We start from the raw sequence: 21863 nt of genomic DNA, 5'->3' as shown, positions 1-21863 counted from the left end.
TTGTGTTTCAGGTCGATTTCAGTGTTAAGACGATGAACGATGCTGAGCCCAGGCCTTAGGAACACACAACAGAGGGGTCATTTCAAATGCAACATCCAGGGAAAAAGAAAGTAATAATAAATAAACGAGAACCGAAGGGTTCCTCTGTTATTAATAAGTCCATTTTGGGAAAAAAAAAAAAAAAAAAAGCAGAAATAGTGAATCACATTGCCTGGTCCCTGTTTGAGTTCTCCTCTGGAAAGCAGTAACTTTAAGATTCCTGCGTGGTGTTGCATCCGCGTTTAAGAGCCCAAATCAAATTGTAGCAAAAGTGGCACAGTGGTTTTATTTTAACCTACACAGATGTTGATGACAGCGTGAACCAGTGGCTGCCTTCTGCTGCGAGTGGCGACGAGTGAGCAGTGGAGAGTGGACGACAAACACCAGCATTCACAACCTTAACTTTTCTCACATGGCTGCATTTTTTTTAAACCTTTAATACTTTAAAACAACCCGTCCTAACAGTTAGAGGACACACAGATCTGTTTTTTTAACTCAGAGGTTGCTTTTTATGAAGAACATAAACTCCAAAATAATGCATTCCCCTTTAAGAGAATAACAGAAAATGCGGGTTAAACTGTAAGCTGATTAGATTAGTGGAGAAAAAGATGTGTAATAGAAACATAGTGTCTGTGCAGCACTTAAGGTATTGAGATTTCATATGTCGGTCTGTATGCAGGAGTTCCTGGGCTGCTGCTGGGTTTGGGGTGGATGCTGTGGTTGGTGGTGGTTGTTGTTGGTTTCTTTTAGCAGCTCTCCGGTGTTGCTGTGCGAGTCCAGCTCAGCAGGACACACCAGGTTGACATTCTCCTCTGTGATAAAGCAGAGAGGGGAGAGCTCGGCGCCGTGGCCCAGGGACGAGGTGGTGGACGTGGGGGAGTGGGGGGTGATGAAGGCTCCCTGTCCCTGGGCGGAGGATGAGGAGGCGGGGCACGTCTCCAGGCGGTCGTTCTCCACCTCGGGTAAAGGGCTGACAGTGGCGAAGCGCGTGTGGTAGTCGCCGCCGCCGCCGGAGCCGTGGCTACAGGACGTCTTCATGCTTTCCAGGTCGGAGCAGCTGAACTCGGAGAAGTGGCTGGAGTGGGAGTCGGCGACCGAGGGGAGGCTGCCGCTCAGCGAGGGCGAGTCGAACTCCGACGAGTTGGTGCTGCGCTGCTCCAGCAGCTGAGCGTCCATATCCTCCCGCGTCTCATTGATCTTGGTTCCTCCGCCGCCCTTCTTGCGCAGCTTGCCTTTGCTTTTTTTGCCGCCTGAGCTGGAGGAGGAGGAGCAGGAGGCCTCTTTGGCCCATTTGGTGGAGGTTCCTTTACCTTCAGAGGATGTGCAGCCGTTTGACGGGCAGGTCCATCCACAGCGGCCAACGTGGCTGCCGTCGTCTACACTACTGCTGCCACTGTGGTGCCGCAGTTTTCCAGGTTTGGATTCAATGTCAACTTGGACCTCCATACTATTCCCATCTCTGGAAGAATAGCAGAGATGAGCATGAGACATCAGTCAGTGTGTTTACACGCACACCTTAGTCGACCTACAGCCGTAACTTGATTAAATCGTTTAATTGGACTGTTGTCTTTGTCCCAGTTTACATGTACGGGAGTGTAATCAATTTATTGCTGAAATCAAGTTGCTTATTATAGGTAACAATATGCACTCTTTCTGCTTGTTAACCTACTCCATTACAGACCACAACAACCTTAATAGCGAGCCAGCAAGTCATCAACCCAGAGGCAAACTGGCACGACAAAGGCAAATGTTGCAAATTTGTACATAATGTACTTTTTGCTCGTTCTACTTTTTGTGCAGATGAGATGCATGATGTTCCACTTCCATGCCAGGATTTGGGTCAGAACACCTGGTCCTGTTCCAGTCCAACTCGTCTGTTTACATGCAAGAGTAGATCCATTTTCAATCACATTATCTACTGCATTAGTCCAACTAGTTAAACTTCATTTTCAGTCGAGCTAACACATTTACATGTACTTTTAAAGGCCAGTTTCAGTCAGACTAAAGCAATAATTTGGTGTGATTTGGTAATGGAAACTCACTTAAGAGTCACACGCAGAAAAGACTGGTGCTGTGTGAACATTCAACAGGCAAAGAAGGTTTTACAATAATTGCCAAAAAATAAGGCAAAGCTTGAGATACACCGACTGCTGTTTCCTTGTCTGATTCCTGCAGATTATACGTATTTTTGGTCACTTCTGACTATTTTTCTAAATAAACCCGACCATGATGAGCAGCATGAAACAATTATTTATATATTTTTTGACCTCTCTCACTCTCTGTCAAGAAAATCAAGAAAAAGTGTTGCAGGTTAAAAATAAGATAAGATTCCAGAAAATACAGGACTGCAGTATATCTTCTCTACTGCAGAGATATGCAACATTTATTTTACTTGGCAAGTCACCTCTAACAAACAGCAGAGAGGAAATCAATATTACTTCTTTGCCTCTAATAAATCTGCACTCACTGCTCTGTATATGTGTGGATGTTTGCACATTCAGCGTGATGAAGCAAAAAGAATGACTCTGCATGTTGTGGTTATTCTAACAACACCGAAAACTTGTCATCAGTTAAAATCCCCTTAACAAATTAATATTCAGATATAAATTCTTCTTATTATTATTATTAACGGATGCTGTATTACAGTTAGTTTCACAACAGTTACACAGAAACACTGACGTTCAGTAAACAGACTCATGCTCACCTGTCGAGGGGCATGTAGGCGTTAAGAATGGAACCAGCCATTGCTTTGGTGCTAGCGTTGTCGCTGATTGTACCCAGGCTGACAGTTCCAGACTCACCGCTCAGACTGCAGCGTTCCTTCTGCACATCAGCCTGCACCTCCAGCCTGACAACACCAGAGGAGCAGGATCAGAAAAAATGCAAAAGAATGGAAACACATGTTCAAATAAACCTTGAAATGCTCAAACACTTGGCTTTAGGGGAATCTGGCTGCAGCTCTACCTGTTCAGGTAATTGACCATGGCGCTTCCAGACAGGCTGCCGGTGATGCTGGCTCCAGCGAGGGCCATGGTGGACGCCGTCTCGCTCAGGTTGTCCCTGATGGCCCCCAGTCGGTCCATGTGGCTGCCGCTGGCACTGAGGCTTCCCGTCAGCCCCCCGACGCTGCCCTCGCCTATACTGGGGTTGTTCCTGGTGTCTGCCACTGACGTTGTATCTACATACAAAGTAAGAAAATGTGTTTTAAGCTTAAAACTATTTTTGGGAAAAGGCCAGTGAATTGCTAGAAAACAGATATAAGTCCTTTTTCCACTGCAGGAACTTTTACTTTACCCAGAACTTTGAAAAACCTCTGCGTGTTTCCACCCAACTTACCTGGTAAAAAAACTTTCCGTCGACTCCAAACTTTCCCTGAATATAGTTCCTAGTGGCGGGGTAGAACTTTTCAGATTCCCTGGAATTCTTTTGCTGAAGAACGCTGATTGTTGGAACACACTTGCAGCATTCCACACTTACATTCACCCACTTTAAGACAGTGGTGGCTGCATACATCTTTATTCAGTTTCTACAAGTTTCATTTGATTTGTGTTTTGGTGATTTGGAAAATAGAGCTAATGATGAGAAGCTACGAGTAGTGGAAGGACAACGACGTATATTGGCCGAATACACACTTTTGAGTGTTTAGAGTCACTGTTTTTGGTGTATTCCTCTCACATTGCAATCATCTGTCTGTCCATCTGAATACAATTAGAAGAGCCTGGACCTTTTCAAACATATGTGCTGAATATACTCAAAAGAAATTCAACAGGACTTCGAGTCATTGACTGGAAACAACCAAACCTGATTTGAATAAATTTCATGGAACTTTTAAGTGGAAACACAAACCACACAGATTACCAGGAGTTCTTTTACCCAGGTAAATAAATTCTTGATAAAAAAAGATCATGGGAATCTGGTGGAAAAGGAGTGATAGAGAATACAAAGTTCTGTTTGATTATTTTTTCAAGAGCACGGAACATATGATCTCACAGAGGACAAAGGAAAAAGGGCAGAAGAACAGTTATGTAATGTATTTTATTTGGACAGGGGCTCCTCTTCATCCCAACAAAGACAAACTGTGCTGTTTGCTGATTGGACATCACGTCAGAGGGTGACTGCTGGGAATTTGAATAATGAAGCTCACCGGTGGCAGCTGCCCCGCTGCCGATGTTCATGTCATTCTCATCGTCAAACTCGATGCGAACTCCTTTCCCATTCCCAGCTGAGACACCACAACCTCCGCTACGGCACAGAGAGATGGGCACCACGCCGTAGACGTAAGCAAGCATGATGGGAACCCCGATGCCTGAGGGACACAGAGACAATTTGAGACACTGGGCACAAGTAAACCGAGGCTTTACAATCCAAACAGCCCAAATCTTTGTCAACTTTCCCATCTTTACATAACAGCTGATGAGAAATCCAATTAACTTTGAAAACAAACTCTGACGTAATCTGAACTTCAGGATTAAACAAAAGAAATTCCCGGAGCGAGAAAAGTCAAACAAAGACACGTCAGCAAAGAACAGGAGAGAGGAAGACTGTGAGAACGAGGTTTGAGAGGGAACTGACCGACAGTGACGGCAGCCACGACTGGGGACACGATGACCGACAGCGTCACACCACCAGCGATCACCAAGTTCCTCTTGTGGTTGGAAATATCTTTACCTTCATAGCGGTTATGAATCTGCAAAAGAAGAGGAACCAGTTAGAACCAGTGTCAGATGCAGAATGCTGTTGTGTAACGTGTAATTATTATAATAATATATCACATGATATATTGGTGGTAGTACGAATAATGTTACTGTTGGTATAATTGTGTTTTGATGGTATAAAATATATTGATGTAACAAACATTATGATATAAGAGTACAAGTGGAGTAATCTATGAGTATATTTGTATGTATGTGACGATGTAAGTAGATGTACATGTCTGTATAGTTTCATATAAGAGAGTGTACAGGAACTATATGTATAGATATACAGTGTATATGGATATATGCATGTATTAGCTTCTTCCTACTCCCTTTCAGACATGACTGTTACCGTGTATACTATGTTTTGGGTTTTTTTGGCTGAAATAAACAATAAAAAAAATTTTAAAAAAAACAATGCAGTAAACAACAGACAAAATAAGTGACAGTTTCATAAAGGTTAGATTGGTCTCAGTTTTGTCCTTTGACATGTCTAAAGCAAATACAACAATCTGAAAAGAAATAAAGAAAACCAACATGGCAGAGGACGTCTGTTATTGTGATTAAAAGCCAGTTACACAAACCATTGGTACATACTGAAAAAAGGAGGAAAAAACTGGTCATAAGTTGTGGTTTCAATAATATTGTGGTACAAGCAAACACTTTTAGAAAACGGAGTAACATCTTGGAAACAGAGCGAGAAAAAGGCTACTCTTAGAATAACCAAAATAGCTTTATTTTCACACAAAAAAAAAACATATCTTATACATTTAAGTTCCTCTAAAAGTTATCCCCCTAAGTCTGAGTGCTACTGAGATTTAAGGCTTTGTCAAACACTATCTTTGTGGATGTGGTCCAAGAATTTGTTTCCCTGAGTCCATTCAGTAGTAGTAATCTGTCAGTATGATTAGTCAGGATACAGTGTGATACTATGTACTCCCACCAGCCAAAAATCCCGTTAGTAATAATACAATGCCTCTGTTTTTAGTGACAAAGTACAGAAGCTGCGGCCTTGGTGCTGTCAATCAGCTTTAGGTTCAAGACTCAACGGTTCTGTGGATCACGTGTGCGTGAATCGCAGGTGATTCATGTTCAGATGCTTGAACATGTCATGTGATCATGACTGCATGTTCTCGGCTTTTCTCAGAGAGGAAAAGCAGTTGTTGGCTCGGCGCTGTGTTTGGCAGGCCCGAGTGGGGAATTCTGGAAAGTCTGACTGCTTCCATTTTATTGAACTGTAAGAGGTTTTTATTAAACAGATCTAGACTGATGAGTGATCCGTGCAGCACACAGATACAGACATGCAGCAAACTGGGGTAATATGACCTCAGCTGACCCGTGACGAGCTCAACGTCTGAGAAAAATACATGACAGTCTGCACTCGGGATTTTATGAGTCATTACTAACTGATTGAGATGCAGCTTTAGTTCCTGGTCAAGCCCCCTTCCTTTACTAATAAACTAAAACGAATATAGTTATACAACATTCACTGTTTACAGCGGGAGACTGGAATGCCACGTGAAAAGACAGAGCTCTGTGCATGGGAATGATTTACTATTGAAGGCAACACCCAAAGAAATCCCATCATGTACTGTTATTTAGAGCCTTTATAAAAACCCAGACAGCTCAATAGAGTCCGTCTAAAGCCTCTGCAGACTAAACCAACAGCCTTACAACTATGGAAAGCTGGTCTGAACATAATACTAAACTTTTAAAAACTCGAAGAAATTAGTTTCAATCCAAAGGTGGAATATTTCATTTAAGGTTTTGTAAATTTTATTATGTTTTTGGTTATCCTTGGATACTCACCACACGTGTACACAGTGGTGATCTACAGCGGTGGAAAAAAGTTTTTGGACACCCAGTGCATTTGTGATATACTGCATTAAGAATCACACACAAAAAAAACGCCACACATGCTCCCTTCTGCACGTACTCTCTTCCATCGAGGTCAAAACTGGGTGTTTCAGCAACATAATGAAACACATCCAGGATATGACATGTTGAAACGGTTAAGAATTTAGCTCTGTTATTTTTTTCATGTTAACAATAAACAAAAAAATCACTTGCATCTGTCTGCGTCTGTCTGATGCAACCACACCTCTTGAAAAACCAAAACGATTTTCAGGCAAATATTCCATGATAATATTTGAGATTGTATAAAATTTACTGTACTGTATTTTGCAAATCAAACATCTAACAAATCCATCCATCATTCTAAACATTTGTACTCCCCAATGATGCATCACTAAACTTGGAGAGGCAATTTGACCATACTTTGATGAGCCCCAAGGAGTTTTCCTTGGATCTGAAACACTCATTTCCCCACTTCCTGGTTTAAAGCGGTCATACTTTTATTAGTCTTTGGTTCATTTATTTGTGTATTTGGACCCTAATAGTTCATAAAGTTTGAATTTGAACCCTCCAGGTGCTGCAAAAGCTATCTTTATATTCATTTTGGCAAAAATTGAGTGGATGTCTACAACCCGTTTTAATTCCTGCTTAATTTGTCACGTCTATAACTAGTTACATCACGACATTTCCACATATAAGGTGAAGACTTCCAACGAACATTTCTCAGAGTACACAATAATTGTTTACCAGCAGAAGCGGTTGTAGCCCATACTGAAAACATGTCCAAACTTCAAGCCGATTACCTAAAATGTTAAGCTGTTGGCTGAACGGGACAGAGCAGCACAGCCAACAACCTGAAGGGGGTGGGGCGTGAAGTAGCTCATTTGCATTTAAAGAGCCAGCGCTCAAAGCCACCTTTCTGGTGTCATTACTCAGAAATGGGGTTGACGATGGACCCGTGGAGTTGAATTAATGAAGAATTCAGACCCAAGCAGAGCATTTACAGTTTATGCAGACCACAGAGAAATGTTTGAAAATGCATAATTCCATTTTAAAAAGCAAAATATCACTCCTTTAAGTTTTGCCGTGTTGATTTGGATCCAACACTAGTGTAATGAAACATGATCTGCCATGCCTGTACAGCCTACACAGCATGTAGTTTATTTTCACTCACCTTTTCCTGATGCTTAATGAGATTCATGATGCATTTTTACTGTTTTAAAGCAAATCCAAGATAAACTACAGGCTTTAGACTCAAGTTTCAATCTGAAAGAGAACACATTCTTCCTCCTGTAGCAAACAAACTCAGAACATGTTCTTAACGTCTGTTCTGAATGTGTCTCTAGAGCCTCACCTTCCTTCCCACATACACAGGGATGCCAATAATCATGGCGGGGATCGCTATGCCTGCGATGAGCGCGATGCCAACGGGGGCACCCACTAGTGTCCCCAGTTGCCACAGAATCTTTTTCTTTCTGCTCCAAGGCTTCTTCCCCCAGAAAGTACAGCCTGACGGGCTGAAAGAGAGGAAAATATTACATGTTGTTAGTGAGCTGACAAGCTTTAAGGCTGTTCTAAAAATATATTCATCAAATTTAGCCAGGCAGGGAAGAAATTAAGAAAGTAAACAACCAAACTTGCTGAATAAGGTCCGATACAGGAAACAAAAGTTACATAATCCTGTTTTATATGTGGACCATCAATTAAGTAAACAGTTTTTTACAAATGGTTAATTGTTTGAAGAGAAGCAACATAATGAAAAAGCACAGATATATTTATGCAGCATCTTTTTAAATAATGTAATTTACTGTTAATGTGCAAAACAAAACTCAGCCACTGCTGTGTGTATGCATGTGTGTGTGAATCTGTGTTTCCATTCTTACCTCAGGTAGTGCAGGTCTGAGATCTCCTTCATGCAGAGCCAGCAAAACTCACATCCACAGACAGCACACGTCATGTGGTTACAGCTCCCATCATTCATCTTGATGATGTAAGCAGCGCACCGTGGACATGGCTTTATGTCGTCAGCTGAAAGAAAACATAATTTCATCTCATTATTTTACATCGTTTCACTGGATAGATATAAACACACTGGGTGAGGTCAGTCAGATGATATCAATAAAATGCCATTCCAACAAAAGCTGCAGAAAAGCACTTTTTGTCTAAGACATCTGGTTGGTTTTAGAGCACTTCAGGGCTTCAGTTCCACGAAGGAAAGGAGTGTATGACGGCGACAAAAAATGGCAAAAATATTCTAAATGTAGTGTACACTTAAACGGATATTAACTTTTAGTAGGTGGTTAAACTAAAATACTAAAATTAACTCCTTCAGAGGCTCACATGATTCTGCATAAGTATCTTGTGATTCATCTGTATGAACCCGAACTACTTCTGTCACACATCCACTTATGGACAATTACACACTGATCACCTCCATCTTAGCCCGTTTCTGAATTCGTAGCTTTTTTTCTGAATCATAAAGTGGGTGGAGTCAGAATCGGACAAGGGGGAAAGTTGCACTTGAATTTGAAATCAAATGTGAATAACCGTGTGGAAGCTATGTCTTCTAACACACAGTTTTCAAATTGCAGTCAAACACATTAAAATTCTGAAGAAAATACATCATAAACGGTATGTTGTTCTTAAACTTTGAAACCTCGGGTCTATTTGCATTAGCAGACCCTTGTGAGTAATCTGGTAAAGATGTGGGAAATACTTAAAAAGAATTGACCAGATAAAGGAAACGGAAAATGCGCATCCATTTGTGTAATTGTGTGCTCGTCTGGCCGACCTGCAGCTCCACTCTCTTGGCTGTAGCTGAGAGACGATGATCGAACGGTCCTCAGGCGGAGGCTCTGGGCTCGCTGCTGCCGGGCGGCGTCGCAGGTCTGATTGGGATGCCAGAGCTGCTTACAGTGGTAACAGAACTCTGTGCCGCAGCCTTCGCGACCACACGTGATCTTCGGACAGCTGGCACAGCCGAAGGCAATCACCGCATACCTGGAAAAGGACAAACAAAAGATGTCAGGCCAATGTCAAGATTTACGGCAGCATGCCAGCGATGCCAGAATGAGCTATTGATGCACCCACTTAGTCACCAACAAAAACAAACAATAACTGAAACAAGACCATTATTTGTAAGAAAATCATGAATATTAAAGGCAAGGTGATACAAAGAACAGAAGACAAAAATCAGCTGGCAACGAGACGAGGCAGTGGAGCACTCTGTTCCAACAAGATGGAGCTGGGGACGGTTCTGGCATTACAACACCAGTGTAATCTATCTTCTTCCAATTTATATTGCAAAGCTTTTAAAATGGCAAACTAGACAACCACTTTATCTCATGTTGTGTGCAGGTTGGGTGAAACAGTACACCCTCTCAGATCCTCTGGCATGAGTCCGTTAGTTGTTCAGAGTCGATCAGTCTGCAGCTGGAAGTGTTTAGATCTCTAAAAGTAAACTTCAGAGCTACGTCTTCACTCTGGCATTTGATTAAGTATGGTTTACAGACATTATTTGCCTCATTTTGCCAATTTATTTTGTTGCATTTATCTTGTAAAGTTATTTTGGTGTAGGGGTTATTTTATGCATTTATTAGATAGAAGGAGAGAAGGGGAAAAAAAGCATGCAGTTAATGTTTATTTTAATCAAATATATCAAGTTGTGCTTCCTGGAAATTTCCATCTTATCTGTAGCCATTTGTAAGACACTTTGAACTGCACTAACTTACATGAATGGTGTCATAAAAATAAAATCTATTACTCAAGAAGAGGCCACTAAAACCTTCTGATATGAGTAATAAGATTGTTTCTATACACAATAACCTGTGTGTCATCAGGTAAATGTCTTTTGATGTGTTTGGCCCTATCACGCCCATTAAATGGCTGAAACGTAATATATTTTTAACAAAATAAAGTATAACACCATAATTTATTTAAGTTTAATTATAGTGAGCTCTGTCTAGACTCTTGACTTCTTGATCCGCTGCATCTCCTTCAGCTGGATTTGTATTTATACAACATAGCACAGGACAGGAGATCATAATATCTCAGACACACTTGACAAATCAAAACAGGAAATACAATGTCAGCTGAGTGAGAAGGACAAAAAAAGCCCTTAAGTGCCAACATAGGAACAGTGTTATGTTCAAACACAACAGCTGCAGAAGAGTAGTTCGTCAGTTTCCTGAGGGAAACCCTGGAGTGTGTGACGTAGTTGTATCTGAGCGGAGCAGAGGCCTCCCAGTCCCTCTGAGACTGACCCAAGGATTAAATTTCAATCACAGAGCCTGGGAGACTTCCTCCGCCGTGGATCGTTTTACTCCACATAGGACTATGTCTACAACGCAGACAGACAGTGAGAGATCCCAGAGTAATGTCAGCCTTGTTTAATATCATCCTCCATAAACCACCAACATTAAACAGTACACAGACAGAAGACTGTGCAGCAGTCCAGGGATAACAGGCAACGGGAACACCATGGATTTACTAACGGGATCACAACATCTGCTGTGAACATACATGCAGTTTAAGACACAGCAAAAACTATCAGTTACTGTAGGTGTAGTAATGAATCCAAAAGTGAAACTGGCACAGACATTTCTGATAACTGACTGTCAACGAGTTACTTCACAGGAGAAACTAAATACTGGTTCTAATGTGTGCACTGTTTTTTATCTAAATTTCTCTAAAACAACTGAAGACATAAAACTGGGACTAAGATTTGAAAATTAGTGTGCTGGCTAAAGTCTTTAGAGCACCGGGAAAGAGGAAAAACTAAAGGGCTATGGAAAACTGAAATGGAAGGAAGACCAGTTGCAGTTTCCTCTGAATCACTCCAAAATGAAAAAATAAAAAAGAAACAAAGAAAGTATGAACTAATGCCAACAAATGTGTGCTAATAAACCTGTATGCACTGCAGAGACTGTATGTAAATACATTGTGAGTCTGTGGAGATCACTGCTGCGAAGTATCTGCATCTGTATTTGTACTCTTGAATCAAGACAAAACTAACCACACCATACAATAACACTTAGTAGTTAATGTACAGCTGTACTGTTTTGCCCTCACGTTAAAGCCAGAGACTAAAAACACCAGAAAAGGTCTGCAGACATGTAATTTTTAACTCAGAACTACTGTAAAAGCTGGCGAGTTAACCCATAATATTAGAGATTTTTTTAGGAAAGAGCTGCTATTTGAGTCTAGTTTTCTAAAAGCAAAACAGATCATCTCATCCTTTCCAATTTTTTAACAGTCAAACGCATTTGCTCCTATTCTGGTCGAGGTTACAAAACAGGACATCCCACAAAACAAAACATCCAGCTGACCAATTATTCAAGGCCACTACAGCTTCAGCGAGAAGCACAAACAGTACTTCAAGAAACTCTGAGTGGGTGGGGGTGCGTTTATAGCCACCTGACCTCAAACAATTCCTGGAAGAAAGGGAAACGGCTGCAGCAGAGAGAGATGGGGGGGATTTTATACGACATATGCACACTGAGGTGGTCTTAGGAGTAATGATTATCTAATGAAAGTTAACCTTTTCATGCAGGAATGTGTGTTGAGCGTGAGAATGTTTCTGCGAATGTATGCGTCTGGTCTACGGCTGTCGTCCAGAGTACAGTAGCTTTTGGCATGAGAGACTGACAGACTGACAGAATTCCCACATACAATGGTCCAAAACACCTAGAGGAGGGGTGTCAAACATGTGGCCCGCAGGCTAAAACCAGCCCATCCAAGAGTCCAATTCAGCCCATGGAATGAAATTGGTGCAAAAATTACAGTGAAGACAGTCAAGGACGTCAAACGTAAGTTCTGGGGCTACATACAGACCGATATAATGTCAAGTGGATCAAACCAGAAAAACAATAGCATAATTACCTAAAAATAATTGACAACTCCATTTTTTTTAATGCTTTAGTGTGAAAAGTAAAACTAAATGATGATGTTTACATTTACAAACTATACTTTCACAAAAAAATGTGAATAATCTAACCAACCATGAACAACCTGAAATTTCTTCAGAAAAATGAGTGCAATTTTAACAATATTATGCCTGTTACTAAATATTTTGTGCCGTCGTAGATGCACTTTGATCTGCAAGTCAGAATACACATGTGTAAATGCTAAGCTGAGATGTAATATTATAAAAATTGCACTTTTACTTTGTTGTAATAAAACGAAGAGAAAAATTTGGAGTTATTATTTATAGGTTATTGTGAAATTATTTATACTGGTCAAGCCCACTTGAGATGAAAATGGGCTGAATGTGGCCCCTGAACTAAAATGAGATTGATACCCCTGATTTAGACCGTTTCATACTCTGACAGAAAAGCACTAAAAGATTCTCCTTTAGAAATATTCTTTAGGGATTGTTGCAGTATCACACACAAAGCACTGGTTGGATCTATTTTACCATAATGTGAAATCTCAAGCCACCTGAACCACTACTAAGAGAGGCGTCCACTCATGTTCATATGAATGAGCTGCTGATTCTATTTGTCATTGAGTCCAAGTCGCTGTTGAACCCTACAGGGCCTTTCCAAAGACCCAGTGCAGTGGCACTATGGGTGAGCGAGTGGACGGGAGCCAACAAGCCATCACTCAGGGAAAAGATTAAACTGCAAAACAGTCCAACTGAATTACACAGGGACCAACAGCAGGTGAGTGAAACAAATACACAAAGACAGACAGGGATGGAAGAAGACTGACAGCTGCTGTCTGAAATGCTGCTGGGGAAAGCTGGAATTATTGCCCTGTCTGCGTCTGTCAACCGGTCAAATTACAGTGTACACCTATGTCAGTCCAGATCCAAAAAATATACATGACGAAGATGTTATAGGAGTTTAATAAAAGCGTATTTTTTGGTGAAATTTAAGAGAAGTCAATTTCCTTGTATGTGTTCACACGTTTGACAAATAAAGCTGATGGTGACAGAAGACATAGTTCTATCCATGAATGCTGCTGCAAAGCATGGCTAAAAAGCTTATATGATAAGAACTGACAGTTAATATATCAACGGCAACTTCGCTATCAGGTTGGACTGAAAGCTATTGTCAAAAAAGCAGCACAGTTTCATCTTTTTCCTCTAACCTCTGTCTCTGTCAAACAACTTATATTTATAGTAGAAGAGGTGAAAGTTAGTGGTTTGGTCGGTGGTAACAGAGGTACAACTCTGCCATATCCCACTGAAAACTGTCACCAAATAAGTTTCACCTGTTTGTCTCAATACCGTTTCCTGTAGCTGCTTCATACACGTCAACAAACCTACAACATAGATCTGCACCATCACCACATATTCACAGATGTCTCCCCTGCTGTTTTCCAACTTGTGGTGTTGTATGACAACCAGACACCAGATTATTCTATTACAAATTTGAGCACAATTTTGCCATAAGTTCATGAACTTTGGAGTGCAGGTGTACTGTGACATGACATGATACACTGTTTTCTGACATTATAAAATTTGGTTAAACATAATCAACCTGAAGAGACAGAAAATATGGATCAGTTCCTGCTTCACATCATTTCTTACTCGTTCTGAAACTATCTGGCTCCATCTATCTTGTGTTTTCCCTGAAGCCCCTTTTAAAAGGAAACCATCACTATCAACTGTAATGCTACGTTTCCACCATGTGGTACCAGCTCAACTCGACCTTTTTGCATTTCCATTACATAAAAGAACGTGGAATCTGGTACCCAGTACTACTTTTTTAGTACTTGCTCGCCCGAGGTTCCAAAATGGGTGAAGACATACTAAAATGTGACATGTAAACACTGCAGACCGCTGATAGGTCAGGGAGTTGCCTCTGTGTCATTGCATCATCCATGCGCGACACTCCATTTTTTTATAACCAGATTTGGAAGTTTACAGTAAGTATAGTGGTAGGCTAATCCATGATGACAGCCCACAAAACAACAACATGGTCAGTCGAGCAGGTTCAGACATTTCTTTCCTTGGCGGCCGATGAAAATATTCAGTGTGAGCTTGACGGGGCAACACACAACGAGCGAGTTTATCGGCAACTCTCTGAGCAGATGTCACGGAAGTTACGCACAGCGTCACTATGACAACCAGGTACTCTTAAGTTGGTAGTATCCTGTAATGGAAACGGTCTCCAGGAATAGTACCTAGTACCCGAGTTGAGTCGAGCTGGGATCACGTGGTGGAAACCAGCATAAGAACAGAACCAACACCTCCAAAGGGGAGATGTTCAGTAAAATGCAAACGAGCAGCCACTGTACTTATATACAGCGTCATTTTCAGGTCTGAAAGTCCAGGTAAAGAAGTTAAAGATGGTTTCAAAACACATAATACATGTTTGAAAACTGCTGAAAACATGGAAAAAAAAAAAAAAGTGAAATATGTAGCACTTAACTGTGAAGGTACTGGCCAGGCCACAATTCAAGGCTCGATAGGTCAGTGTCCTTTGGCTCAGAGCTAAAACATGTCGGACTGTTCAAGTTCAACAAGGCTGATTTATGTATCATCCATTTTCCAGGTCATGGTGGTATTTGACACATGAGGGGCTACAGCTTTCCGACATCTGAAAGTGGTTTGAGAGCCTTTCACAGACACGGCCTGTGTTCCTGTGCATAGGAGACTGCTTTTCACTATTCTGAAACCTAATTTTACATACTTCAGTTTTTCATTTCTTCATATTTATTCACAGACCTCTTTTGAACAGACTACATCAGTGTGGCTGTGTTCATTCCATGTGTGTCTCTTGTCACTTCTTACCCACAGTCCGGTGCAGGACACCATCGGCAGTCGGGGTCGGCCACCAACCACCTCCTCAGCATGAACTCCTCGTATTTCTCCATGAGCGCCCGGTCCCCCAGGATCATGCGGATGTCGTGGGGGTTGAAGCGCTCGGAGCACTCGGGGCAGCTGATGTTGACGCGCGACTCCGAGATCTCGATGCGCAAGTACTGGCGCAGGCAATCGATGCAGGAGCGGTGGTGACAGGTCATGATGTCGGGGAAGCTCTCCCTGGAGTGGCGCAGAAGGCACAGCGGGCACTCCAGCAGCTCCGACCCCACCCCGCCCCCCACCTTGGACGAGGAGGAGGAGGAGGTAGAGGAGGAAGGCCCTGAGGCAGATGAGGTGGAAGCAGCAGCAGCAGAGGCAGCTCCGGTCCCAGCCACAGAGAAGAAGGCAGAGTTCTTGTCGTTGCACATTTCGGAGTGGATGCTCTCGATGCTGGCGATGCCGTCCACTCCCCCCAACCCCCCAGGTCCGTGGTGCTGATGCTCTCGGGACCTCTGGCGCCCTGATTTGGACTCCCGCCCTCGCCGTCTGAAAAGAGAGGCCAGGGAGAGGCGTCTCTTCTTTGGGGCCTTCTTGACAGAGGGCAGTGAGATGGAGGAAGCGGCGGACTGCAGGTCCCGGTCAGAGCCCATCACCCCCACGCTGCCCCCGCCCAGCTGCTGGTGCTTCTGCAGGCTCATTTCTCCGGAGGGAGGGGAGGAGGGGTGCGCCAGCGGGGAGCCAGGGCTGGGCAGCCTGTCCCTCGCAAGTGCAGGTAGGTCGGGGAGAGGAATGGGGCTGGGGGACGGGGTAAGGTGGTGGATGGGGGAGGGGGAGGGGGGTAAAGGGTGGGGGGACAGGGCTCCGGAGGGCCCGTCTGTGTTTAAGACATGGTGGCTTCTCCTAATCAACCTCGTGGTCACATCTAAGAGCCGGATTTTGGCGGAGGGGTGGGGGTCACCTGGTGTGAAACTGATGCAACAGATCCTAGAGGAAGAAACAGAACAAAAGGAAAAAATTGAGGAAACAGTGAAGAAAATGTCATTAACCTTTTTAAATAAGACATACAGTACATTCTTTAAATATAATAGCAATTCACACAGCCCCACCACGCTGCCACATGTTACTGACGTAACAAAATCCTTCTTCATTTCACGCTTAACAATATCCTCCAGGGAACCAGGAAAGTAAATGTTTGGGCTTTTTCACATTAAAAATTGTCTTGATCGGAAACAGCTCAACATATAGTGCATAATATATAGGGTTTTTTTTCAGGTCCATTTTTATTTAACTTTTTTTATGAAATGTCCTTTGCAGTGGACAGCATTTGTCTTTTTTAAAGTAAAGCTGTGAAACTCTTGTCCCATGCAGAGGGCAAACCTGCATTGCTGGGTCTCAAGAGTATATAACACAAGTTAATCACAACATTATAATTGTACTTAAAGTTAGGGCAAGCTGTATATTTTGTTAATACTACAAAACACACCTACTACGTGAATCAGGAGTCGTGTGACACGTGACTGGTCTTCAGAGAAATGTCAATTTATTTACTTTGTGTTATTTACAAATTTCTTTAGGATTTTTATTTCTGTTTAATTTGTAGTTACACCAATGATTTATACTATGGTATTTACTTACAACAACTATTATTCAGCCTATCACCAGTGGTGGAAGGTGGCCTTAAATGCTCTAAAACAAATGCAGCTGAAAAGGTAATTAGTAATTTACTGGCTTAAGCCCAGTGCTAGTTCTTGACATTTCACTGCGTCACAGTTGGCGCAGTTCAGGTTTGCATTGCTGATGAACCTGTCCGTCACCGAGCCAAAAAAAAAATAAAGAGGACACAAGGTTGAAAGCCTTGGACAATACTGACGCACGGAGACAGCGCTCTGAACAAGAGACAAGGCCTGGGTCTGACCGTATTCTGGAGGAAACGCGCAAAAGACAATGTGAATGCAATACAGGCAGATACACAAGTTATTTCTTAGAAACTGCACTAATGCAAGCCCTTATGCAACTCTATTTTAAAAGAAGTTTGCTAGATACAGTACATCGGATAATTTCACAATTTCCTCCTACATGTCAATGCATAGTTACTTCTCTGTTATTCTGTGTGATCAAGTGTGTGCTAATGTGTCCAGTCACACCACAAAATGATAATATCAGCACAGATGGCTTCTGAGCCAATCTGATGGCTTCTGTCCACTTGAGAATTTCACACATTTGAGAGGGTGAGAGAAACAAAGAGCCACAGTGAGGGAGACAGAGAGGGTCTGTGTGAGCTAGAACAGTGCAAAGCTCCAGAGGTCAAAGAACTACAGACAGATCAATACCAGAAATAACGCAACACATTTTTACAAAGTAAGAAACGAGAGTAACAGGTTCTTCATTTAAACATGCATGCTACTAACCTCAAGACATGTTCTCTGCATCATAAGATACTGTGCATCAGCCAAGAAATTCAACCCACTCATGTATCATGCAGACTTTCCAAAAGATTACACCGGATGAGTTGCTGCAACATTACTGCAGGTATGACGCCAGAGGCGAAATAAACAGCTGACAAACAAACAAAATGAGACACAATTTTTTTCATACACAGACCACTCATCCAATGTTGCTTTGAATGTTTCTTTTTGCGGTACAGTTTCTCAGGAAATAAACATACATTGTCCTCAGAGAAATTCAGTGAACCCACACAACATAAAACTGCATTGAGAAAATCACCTACACTAAAGCCAAAGACAAGGCTACAGCTATCATAAACATAATAGTTTGAATTACTATAAAAGTTAAACCACAGGTCTGGGCCACACTTGGCTGCACTTCTTTACTCTGTCATTCAGTGTTTTGTTTTGTGTTTCTGGGAGTGGTGGTAAAGGAGGTGGAGGAAGAATCTCTGTTATTTTGGGAGCGTGTAGCTGCTGTGGTCCGGCCTGCTCACTGGGTGTCCGTCACTGCATGTGTATGTTTCCCTGTGTCTTTGGTTACACCGTGGCCATGGTCCATGCCGTCGAAACATAAACGGAATAACACCGTGAGACACACCCACAAGCTCCCCTAAAAAGCATGGGAGGCCTCTGGAGCACGCCGCACATTCTGAACATGCTCGTACTATGTGAGGGCTTACTACAGTGAAACACACCCACAAATCTTTCAATCTGCACCACAAACTTATATGATCAAAAGAAGGTAGGAGCACTGAGCACAGCGGCTCTGCAGCTGCAACTAAACCGCTGCCACTACCTCATTTGCCCCAACAACAGCACTGTGTTACTCTGTTTTTATGAAACACATGCAGCCAGTGAGAGACAGTAATCCCCTCCCTGTGACTCCCTTTGCTTTGAGTCAAGAATGAAAACAGGAAACTCTGATGTGGTGGGCAGGGCCATCTTCAGTATCTACTGCACATATGGAAGAAGGCAAAAATGTTTTCCATAGACGTATACATGGCTGATTGTTTATTATCTTGCTAATGTGTAACATGTAGAAACTTAACTGTAAGAATACTTAAAGTCCCTTCTTGTTACTTCCAAGATTTTAGAAGGCACATAGTATGAGTATCTGTATGATGTGATGTCAAAGATATCCACGTAGCCTAATACATTGCAAAGATGCATACTGCTATTAGCATATTAACCAGCTAGCTCAAACAGATCTTTGTTGCAGCTAATGAGAAAACGAACCATGCTACTAAAAAAAATGGTTATATTTACATGGGTTTATATTTAGCTTTTATTCATTCAAAATGGTGTTGATACTGTATATGGATTTGTTGTCATTGTTTTGTGGTCTTGCTAATACTAATCTAAAAACCGCAGTCTGACAACACACATAAAGTGAATGAAATAGGACTATGGGAGTTCATTTTGTAATCTTAATCTAAAAAATTCCCCCATTAAAGAACATGTGAAACCAGACTTCATGTGTTGCAACGCCAAGATCTCAACCATGACGCAAAAAGTAGCAAACTGTTAAAAAAAAAAAAAAAGGCACGGAAGATTTCATCAAAAGCTGATTACATGCCAGGTGCTACATGCTGACCTTGATTGCCTGACATGGGGCCAACGCCGCATCTTTATCAGCCAAGAAGTGGCTGTTCAGGCTTATCGCAATCGTGCAGATAACTGTGTGTGCGGGATGAGAGGATTGATGATGCCGGTCGACTTTGCCAGCTGTCTTGTCTGAAGGCCCTGGCTGGGTCTCACTCACAAAATGAAACACCTATGTCAGCTGGTTGGCTGCAGGCTGTGGTCAGCACTAAAGGCTTGTCTCATTCAGTGTGCTGATTTAAGGACATTAACACAATCTGAATCCGCCTGGAACTGGAGATGGGAGAGCTCGGACACATGAGGGGTGATAGGAGAGAGTCAAGGAACAAGGAAAGAGAACACTGCAAAACCACTGAGCAGGAATCATGCGGCAAGAGAGGAAACTGAGCAAAATGTGCTGAAAGAGTAGTTCACATAGAAAAAAAAAGCCCTGTGTTTTGACAGCTTTCCATAAAACTACAGTACATTCCCCGTCATAGTCTCAGTTACCGCTCTAGAGTGGAAGAAGGTGAGAGAGAGAGAAATTCCCCTAGAATAACAGATTGTGGTTTGTTACTCATAAGCACTGGCTCGCTAATGCAGCTGTGAGCCAAGGCTTTATAAAACACAGTTGTGGCTTCTAACATGCAAACAAAAGAGGTAAATGTTTGGGACCAATATTTACTGTACTGACAGATTTGAGCAGTTCTGGTCAGTAAAGTTATATTATTATAGATATGTTCACCATGTCAAAGTGTGTTACATTGGTCAATACATTTAAATATAACAGTGACGGAACTAACAAATGAGGCTAAAACATTCACCACTATTCACTCTAACTTCACTTCAATTCTGAAAATACATTGAGGTAAACACCTCATTTTCAAAGCAGATTAGTCAACTGAAACAAGCACAGTGAGAAGCAAAATACTATACAATGAAGTTTAAGATTCATCAGAAGTTGATTCCAAGTTGCAAGTGCCTTCTGATTAAACTGCCGGATTTTCCAGTCTCCGAAAAAAGCCAACACCTGCAACCTAATACAGCAATTTGAGCTTGTACAATAAAGACCATTAAAACCCAGCGGTAAAAGAGGGAAAAATCCACTCAGGACAGAAGTGCAGATAAACCATGCATTTATAAAATTTCACCAGGATCCAAAACCGATAAAGTTGTCTCCTTTAACCATAGAATTGCTGCTATGATGCAGAGGAACAGAAACTTAAAGGTTAGCTTTACATCTAATCTAAGATACCAGTAACACATAAAACTTTCAGTATTTATCCAACGATTCACATCTTCAACAGGGGAGAATAACATGGATTCAGTTTTATCTGCATTAAGACAAGTTTAGGGTAACACTGATCACAGCTCATCACACTATTTTAATGGAGTGGATCTCAGACACACTGAAGCTACAAAGTGTGAGTGAGACCAAAAGCTAATAACTAAAATATATTTTCTATAGGTGATGGAGATCTGACGTTTCCACTCTTTCTAATATCAGAAATCTCTTTGCAAAGACAATTGACTCACTGTCTGACCAAAACCCTGTTAAATAATGCCCCTTCTAGGTTCTAGGTTCTAGATTCCCGATTAATATAAAAGAAGTACACACCAGTTTTCGCCAGGCTTCATTTTCAGCAAGGAGCCATTTTCAGAAGTTAACAACATTAGTTTTGTTGAGCTCTTTCACTGTCAACCTGCAGTGAGTCATTGTCCAGCGTTTAGCCCACTCTATTATACAGTACACACTACTAGTGACTTATAAGTGAATTATTTTGTGTGGTGAGACAAATGAATGATGGTCAAATAGTGATTTACTTGCCACATACTCTTAACCGTGACACCAGCTGATAAAACAGAAACAAAAAGTAAACAGAAGAAGCCTCTGGAATGCAAAAGCTAACATTTTAAATCATCTTAATGTCACATTTAGGATGTGTTTACACCACCTTAAATCTTCTATGCAGGAATGTGTGCAGAGCTTGTCATATTACCAGCTTTGTATCAAGAGTTTGACATAGGAATGACAATATTAGTGCATCTGCAGGTTTGAGGAAGCTGAATTTCTGACTTTAACACATTTTTCATCTTTGGTCAAATTTCAGACCTTCCATTCACATAAATAACAGTCCAACAGCCCTCATAGTTATTGTGTTGAACTAGTCCTACCCATGTTTCAATCGTCCAGGCTGCTAAAGCTCATACTTGAACACATCCACCCATGAATGATTGTTGGAGGCTCCACTCATTCCCGTCTCCATTACAAAATGGTCAATGCTAATTACACATTTGGCTAGTTCTCAACAAAGATTTCCAAAGCAAATATAGCAAATACCATTTATTGTGTCTGTGGGATTTTTAAGACCTTTGAGTGTCAGATTTAAGGATTAATTAGACATTTTAAGGATAATTAAGGCTTAATTTAGGACAGTCATATTTAAGACTTTTTAAGGATCCATGGACAGCTTGTTATATACACTAGGAAAGTAC

At 41.7% G+C, this 21863-nt stretch overlaps 1 protein-coding gene across 1 annotated transcript; it reads right to left on the bottom strand.

Annotated features, from left to right (window-relative positions):
* Positions 1 to 460: 460 nt before the first annotated feature.
* Positions 461 to 16037, bottom strand: LOC115435579 (E3 ubiquitin-protein ligase RNF19A). The gene is made up of 9 exons (XM_030158091.1): positions 15328 to 16037; positions 9379 to 9587; positions 8471 to 8615; positions 7942 to 8104; positions 4612 to 4726; positions 4184 to 4345; positions 3004 to 3217; positions 2744 to 2887; positions 461 to 1498 (listed from the first exon to the last, which is right to left on the bottom strand). The coding sequence occupies exons 1-9, from the start codon at positions 16035 to 16037 to the stop codon at positions 697 to 699; spliced, it is 2664 nt and encodes an 887-aa protein (XP_030013951.1). The 3' UTR covers positions 461 to 696.
* Positions 16038 to 21863: the final 5826 nt, after the last annotated feature.

This window comes from Sphaeramia orbicularis, chromosome 16, assembly GCF_902148855.1.
Source record: "Sphaeramia orbicularis chromosome 16, fSphaOr1.1, whole genome shotgun sequence".
NCBI classification, from domain to species: Eukaryota; Metazoa; Chordata; class Actinopteri; order Kurtiformes; family Apogonidae; genus Sphaeramia; species Sphaeramia orbicularis.
This window is presented reverse-complemented; position numbering and strand designations above follow the sequence as displayed.

Excerpts from the sequence above, each read along its gene's own strand:
- LOC115435579 (XM_030158091.1), bottom strand. The coding sequence starts at position 16,037 with ATGAGCCTGCAGAAGCACCAGCAGCTGGGCGGGGGCAGCGTGGGGGTG. Across the intron at positions 9,588-15,327 it reads TGTCCTGCACCGGACTGTGG|GTATGCGGTGATTGCCTTCG; the intron begins GTAAGAAGTGAC and ends GTCCTTTTCCAG. Across the intron at positions 3,218-4,183 it reads CAGCGGGGCAGCTGCCACCG|ATACAACGTCAGTGGCAGAC; the intron begins GTGAGCTTCATT and ends CTTTGTATGTAG.